This window comes from Danio aesculapii, chromosome 14, assembly GCF_903798145.1.
Source record: "Danio aesculapii chromosome 14, fDanAes4.1, whole genome shotgun sequence".
Lineage (NCBI taxonomy): Eukaryota > Metazoa > Chordata > Actinopteri > Cypriniformes > Danionidae > Danio > Danio aesculapii.
In genome coordinates, this window is record NC_079448.1 from 26,727,391 (window position 1) to 26,735,268 (window position 7,878).

The window sequence follows — 7,878 nt, forward strand, 5'->3', positions numbered from 1 at the left end:
TTAAATGAACCCCTGTCATAACTGTCAGCGACAGAACACTGTAATTTCTACCACCTATTATCTCTTCATTAAATGACTGTATTAATTATGATTTCTCATTCACCGAGGTAATTCGCCGAGGCATCCGTATGCCAGTGAAAATTATAAGGCAGATGTTAAACACTAGATGCAGATAGGGATGTTTTAATAACTTTAATGTGAACAGGATGCAATTATTTGTGCATTTCAAACGGGTGGATGCTTCATTGCATCCTCCTCACTCTCGCATAACAGAGCACTTTCCTTTTCCCGGTTTCTCTAGAAGTTCTCCACCGGAACGCTTGTTCGTTTGCACTTGCGCGGGATCAAATGTGGAAGGGGTTTATTGCTGTTCTTTCATCTCCCATGAGCCATGCAGCCGACAGCCATGTGGCTACCACACATCTCCACTGGACACATGCAGACCTGTTCCAGAATTCCTGAGGTGTACCTCTCGACACATTATTACCACCTCAAAAGCTCATAACATTTCCATATACCCTGAAACCATCACAGGGTTCCATACGCACGTTTTTACCGGCAAAACCACAACCACAAAAATGTAATCTTTTATCCTTGATTAACTAGTGATGATTGTTTATTGTCTTTGGTAAATGGCATTGGTGATCGTGATAAAAATGGAAAGTCTACTGGTTTAAATGGATTGGATTTGAGGTTGTATTTGATTCACATTGGAAAAGAGGGCAACTTATTCCACTGGAGACAGCAAAATGAACAAGCCAGTGAATCTTTAAGTTCCTCTACAGTGTTTATGAGCAATGTTGGCAGTTTTCATCTCAGGGAGTGTTTCATTTGGTAAATATTTTCATTACGGCCATGTCTGGATGCATTCTTCGCTGAAGGACTCTCACTTCACACTAAGCAGAGCGGACAAAAACGAATTATTTTATATTTCGTTTTCTTTATCGTTTGCCCCCTGGATGGTTTATTTTCCAACCCTGACAGCTAAATGCGCAGATGGCTCTGTGTTCTTGCACAGTATATGACTTCTTAAATTACTAGAGTAACGCTTGGCTGAGAGGTGACAAGGGCATCTTCAACATGTCTGTGTGAAAGTCAATATGACAGCCAGGCTACAAAAGGCTCATCAATAACACAAGTCTCATTTTGGACTCCAGGGGTAACCAACGGTACCCTCCCTCACCCTCTTTCCACAGACGTCATTACCAGGAACAACAGTTAAAATGAGCGTCCCGACTGACCATATTGAACAACAGCCTCTGTACCAGGCCACCGTGGGTTTATTTATTTGGCTTTGAGGCGCTCTATTTCCACTATGTTTCCTGTATAAATTTTTCAAAAGAGTTGTTTTGTCTGGTACCGAGACTGACGTTAGGCAGAGGAGTGTTTATTTTGCAGTCATTACTTCCCAAGCTAAAGTACTTACATTTTATCCAATCAGAATGTTTGAAAAGGTAAGCCATAAATAAAAAGGTAGCAGACCACACTGAATCCATTTACGTTTTTAATTTATATGTGAGATAATATGTCTAGAAGCATTAAAGCGTCTTATGGCATGATCTGAAAGTAAATACAACCAATGGAACCAGAAAATAATATAATTTATATACATGTACAATGCTTGACAAATTTATTAGACCACCTGTCATAATAAAGAGAAAGAGTTCTTGACATTTCACCGTTTTGAACAGGAGAAAGGAATGTCAAATTTAATTTGCATTTTAACTCTTGAATTTTAACCAACACATTCATTGTCTTTCTCAAGTAATAAGGACTGCAGATAAATAACTGTAATTGGGCATCTGAAAGTTCGATTTTAACAATGATACTAATGTGACTACAGACCTTACACAAACTGGTGCATTAGCTATTGCAGATACATGAAAACAAAACGTAATTTGGTAATTAATTCTGTTATATTATGGCATCTGTGACCTAATAAATTAAAGCACAGTATATGTCATGAACCAGCTTTTCCACAGCACAAACAGTGTGTATAATGAAGTGAATTCGTTAATGAATTGTAAACATTTACATGAATCCTCTGGCTCAAACAGTTTAAGGGAGTGTATTTGAGTACTGCCTCATTTTGCACAATTGCAAAGTACAATTTGAAGAAAAACAAAGATGCTCAGTACTATTTTGTCATTATGTATTACTATTTTGCTTCTGAAAAACTCTATAAAAAATTAAACTACTATAATTTTACTGCCCAATTTCAGCTCTGTTTAAACCTGGTTTTATAACGTTGTTCAATCTGATCATGCGGGCAAAGTTAAATACAGGTGTCTGAAACATTTTGGACTTGTGTGTTCTATTCCCAGTCATTCCCCCTATACCCTATTCCTTTCAAATGTTCCAATATTTAAACTTGGAATGATTAAAAAAATCATTAAAATGATCTCTCTTCAATTGCTATCAAAGTATTTTTACAGTTCAGTTTAAGCGATCTTCAGATTGACAATTGTGTTTCCTTCGCAGTGCTCTTTGAAAACATTTATGGCATTTTGAACGCAACCGTGGCTCATGACGAAAGCTATAGGTGACCTATTATTTAAAAGCAGAATTTACTTTACGTCTTCAAAGCTTGTGAAAACAAAAATATATAGCATACATTAATGGTTTTAAGTTATAGTAGGTTATTTATTAGGAAATGAATCTGTACTGTAGGCCTATATGACATGGGCCTGTTGGTTGGAACATTTCTGCAGTGATTTTTTTTTAAATCGTGCACATGTAAAACAATAATTTGCACAAAAAAAGTATTGGGTTTTTCTCTAAAGAAGTTGTTACTCCACTCTGTTTAGAGCATCATTATGAACATTTTACATTTTAACTAAGGTGGTTCAAACAATGGATCTGCGACAAAGCAATTACAGGTTTGGGAAACATCGTCACTACGTGATTCTTTTCCCAAACGATGCATCATGCTACAGTATAATAGGTCGGCCACAAGTTATGTCGTTGTTTGAGAAACGCACCCAAGATTGGATTTTAATTTTAAAATCTAAAATAATAAGTTTAGTATATCTGCAAAATATTTTAAAAACATTAAACAACATAATCTTATTAGATTATACATAATCTTATTAGTGCAGATTCTAACACAAACCCACTGTGTTCAGCATAGTTTTGAGGCCACTTTCTATACTTTCATGTTGTTCATTTATAAACTGCTAAAGCATATTTCATAATATTGGCCTAAAGGACCATAAAAAGCACATACATACACCGTCCTATAGAGCTGGGTGATTAATCGAAAAGTAATGGAAATCAACATTTAGAACCTTTAATCGTTATATAATTTTTCCAGGTCAATTTTTTAAATTACTTTCTCTACCGCATGTGGAGTCACGTGACCCCACTCTCTTAAGGCTGATTTTACTTATTGCATCAAAGGCACAGGTATTGTCTGGCACAGCCTTCACGCAGTCGCGGTCTACACATCGCATGTTTGCACTATAGTGATGATGATTGGAAGCTGCACCAGAGACGCCTTGAGACTGCATATTTTCCATTACAATAAAATTATTATTTACAGTAAAATATTTGATTACAGAAGGTGCAAGAAATGCACTGTTTAAAATATTATTCAGAGGATATACAAGAGTTATTCTATTTAGAAGAGATACTGCTTATTTCCTACTTTTAATATGAAAAACAACTTTTATTTTGTTTCGAAGTTTTTTATTTTCACTTTTTTATGAGAAAAAAATTGTTGGTTTTAGACAATGTGTGTTTTAACTTCAGTTGTTCAGCGTTGATGTTCAATAAATAATCATAGATAGTTGGTAGTGTGTGTTTCTTTTAATTATTTTAAAATCAAGTATTGCAACCTACATTCAAAAAACTACCACCTGTAATATGTGAGCATATTTACTTATAAATAAAAATTAAACTTATAAAATATGCGTTTATTAATCATAATCGAGTTCAAATGTTCAATTAATTTGAGATTTAGATTTTAGGCCAAACTGCCCCGCCCTACCGACCCATAGAAAGAAATAAGGCAAAGTGGACAAAAGAGATGTGTAAAAGCGAATGTCTCCCTTGTCTATTTGTGATCCGATCGATCTAAGCACATCCTAATTCTGACTATAAACTGAACCTTTGAGATATGTTTTCTGTCTTTCTGTGTATCAAAGGCCTTGTAAAATCTTGATCAAACCATTCAGAAATTCTGGTTTGATTCTTTTGTTTACTGGTTGCTAACCGCAACTCGTTGTTTGAGTTTGTGATACATCACAGAAACGAAATCATAAAACCACACAAGGTTTTATTCATATTTGTTAGCTTACGATAAACACTGTCAATTGTAGCTACGTTGTAGCTATAACCAACAAGATGTGCTGATGAGAATAACGAAGCCCTTGATGTGTTGCTTTGGTGACAAAGCCTACAAAACAAGAGCTCTCGTAAACCTGAAACGGCCCGGAGGCGTGCACATTATCAATTGCAGCCCTCCATTAAAAGTATGACACAAGCTTGGAAGATTCACAGAAATCTGGGTCCCGGACATTCAGAGTGACCTCTCAGAGTCTTTGGTGACAAGAGGTCTGCTGGATCCCAAACTCACCAAAGACAGCACTAAGCTTTGATGTACTGCCTGAAATGAGGCACATTAAATATTTTTCCGTACATGAAACGCTTTTTTTTTGTTAAGGCTGGGTGGCGAATCTCTCCCCGAAGTCTTTGCCCACAAGCAGTGCCAGCAGCTGTCTGGCAGGCTGCAGTGTGTGAACGCTCACTGAGCGAGAGGCTTCACATATGCTCCTCATATGCCCACTGAGGTCAGCAGGGCACCGGAGACCACAAACCCACCTCCCGACTCGCTCCAACACCAACACAACAAACACACACACACAGTATCCCGCTGACTGACTCGCTGTGGTAAAAGAAAAATTGACAAGCAGCATAAGCAAATGCTGATAAACGGATATGCAATCAACAGTTGGAGTTGGCGGATTCACACCAAACTTCATTGTGACATTTACTCTCCTGATCCAGAAGACCAAACAAGCTATGCCAACTTCCTGAAGTGTTAACTGCAAAAGGGCCAGTGCGCTACAGAGTCTTCAGCGGAGCAAATTTGCTATTAAATGCTGCAAAGTGTGTGTGTAACTGGTGCAAATTAGAGCGAGGGATTTGAAAGAGAGACATGTGTGTGAGTGACTGAAAGGGGATATTATAGCTGCGACAGCTACTAATGAGCGCAAAATCATAGAAGCTGTCAAAGAAAGAAAAGCCTTTCAAATAAATGCACATTTATTAGAGGGAAATGTGCCTGATCTCTGGAATTGTGGGTAACTAGGCCTTGCTTAGGGCAGAGGTGCAGTCATTACAGTTAAATCAACACTCCGGGGTGCTCTGGGAAACCCGGTGGCGTGTTAATCGTACCCAGGAGACATGGAGACGGGTCGTCCCAGACTTTCAGCAGTCTGCTATGTTACAGATGCCGTAACTCGGTGCTAACCTTTAGAGGCTTTTCATGGTTTTGCTGTTTCGCCATTAACCAGATGCAAAAACTTTCATCTGTCTCTAGTTTAAGACTCAAGACTCAACCTGACATGTTATATTTTAAAACAAATCCAATATACTGCGGGTCGTGACCCTTATTTATTTTTCTCTCCACATGAAAAATTCCACTGAAAAGCCCTTTAGGGGTTAAAGGGTGAAAGGTTCAAGCAAATCTCTGGCCACTGAATGCTTTTCCTATCAAATTCAAGCTGAAAGCATTATATTGTAACAGATGGTTGTGATATTTAAAGAACTGTCATGGTTTATCACGACAGAAGTGCCGCAGGTGGAAATGAGAAAATGAAGGCTATTTTCACAGTGAAATTCACCAGTGGTTAGGAGTAATCTAAACACATAAGAAAGTCAGTCTTCAGCTGCATTGCGCCCCTCAACGGACTTGTGTTTCTCCAACTAATACAGCCAAGGTACATACACACACTCACACCATATGGCCATTAATCATGTTAATGTTTGTGTAAACTCATTATACTGGATGAAAGAATCAGCTGCAGCGCTGTTCAACATTCAGATGTGGACACATATGAGGAGCAGTTCATATCTAAATGTTCTCTCATAACAAGCAGAATCTAATAAATAAAATGTGATTTCACTTGACTAACTCGTCAAACAATCAGAGTAATGCATAAAGCGGAATGGGAACTCCTTAGTTAAGTTAGGCAATTCATAAGATGGATGTAATTATTGTTAGTATAAACAAAACAGTACTTAAGTTGATGCATATCCAAAACATGACGTTGAATATATCCCATACTGATAATGATAATAATAAATATTTCAAAACAAAATGTGAACTGCTTTGACTCAAACAACGAATACCAACAGATAGATAAAGCAAATATAACATCAATCAACTTTTTATTTACATGAAACACTTTTTTACACATTTATTTACTCCCAATGGTAGTATTTGTGACCTACATTTACTTGACTAAAGTGCTACTTAATTCCAGTTTGAGCATGTGAAAAATATTGGCTTTTAAAGATCCCATTACTGATGTATTATTAAAACTAATCTCTCATATTAATTCAATGTATTTAAACATGTCAGTGACCCATGGGAAACCCAGAGCCCCTTTTTGATTAAATAATGGATTGGACATTTCAAAGTAAAATTGCAAGAAAATGTATTCATGGTTAAGTATTCCATTTTGAACAGTTGCTGGGTATTTTTGTAAACACTTTTGTATACAAACTAGTTGTTTTTACTTATTTGAAAAAGCCATTTATTGGATATTAGTATCCAAGGAGGACAATTAGGCTAGGTTTACTTAGCTACAAAATAACTAATGTTACTGTTTGAAAATAAATACAAAATGCAGTGTTTAATCAAAATACTAAATGTGTGTAACATGGGCTCTACAAGTGCAAAATACTTGCAAACAACAAAACACTTTGTAGCAGTTAACATCAGTGAACACCGCGCATTTACTATTACGTACCATGCATATGATAATATAATTTTGGCTGTTTATTATATTCATTAACACATATAGTTTATCATTAAAGTATGTGCCTCATTCTAGACCCCTTAACCCTGTCCCATGCCTAAACATAACTATTAATAATCAGAAACCAGCTGTTTAATAAAAAAAAAACGTGTAGTGAATCAGTGTTCATTGATCTTAAGTCTGCCAAGAACTTGTACCGCATCTCCCGCTCACAGAACATGAAATCGCGACGGTGTCATAGTCATGAGCGCCGCTGTCATTCTATTATCGGTATTCGAATAACGCGATAATAGGCGTACTTACAGTCGCTCGGCATTCCTCGGGATTCCCCTAGGCACAGTCTTGAAGGCTTGACCCTGACAATCCACATGAGAGCCCGAACAACTACACTTATGCGGGCATCCATTCACAGCACAGCTCAGCAGCCCGCACAGCACAGCCACTGTCCCCCAATACTTCACCCACCGCATCATATATCCTCTGAGGCTGATAGCAGCCTAATAACGATAGCAAAAATATTCAAAATGCTATTTATATAACAAAAATTCCAAAAGCTAACAAAAAAAGTATCCGCGTCTTGTCCACAGCCAATAAAGTTCCGCGCGCGAAATAACACTACAGGTAGGACAAGTTGGGAAACTTAACGATGAACTACGACAGCAGCATAAAGTAGTTCCAGTTTAAAAAACTTCATCGGTATAAAGCTTTGTCCATTCAAACGCGAAGTTGCATCTGTTTCTCCACACCACAGTAAATGCGCATCAAAAGTTAGAAACACACATCGCTGATGAGAGTAAAAAGTCAATAAAAGCCTGCAGAATCATTCAAAACGTCCAAAGTGGTTCCTTCTCATTCTTCGCCTATTCCGCTTTTTTTAGGTCCAGCATGCAAA

General features: G+C 37.4%; 1 protein-coding gene across 1 annotated transcript in view; it reads right to left on the reverse strand.

Annotated features, from left to right (window-relative positions):
- slit3 (slit homolog 3 (Drosophila)) overlaps window positions 1–7,878 on the reverse strand; it is a 261,693-nt gene that overhangs the window by 253,741 nt on the left and 74 nt on the right. Inside the window, exon 1 of the mRNA XM_056472572.1 lies at window positions 7,290–7,878. This exon is cut by the window's right edge and continues 74 nt beyond it. Within this exon, the coding sequence (XP_056328547.1) occupies window positions 7,290–7,459 (170 nt within the window). The 5' untranslated portion in view covers window positions 7,460–7,878. The remainder of the gene's footprint in view (window positions 1–7,289) is intronic.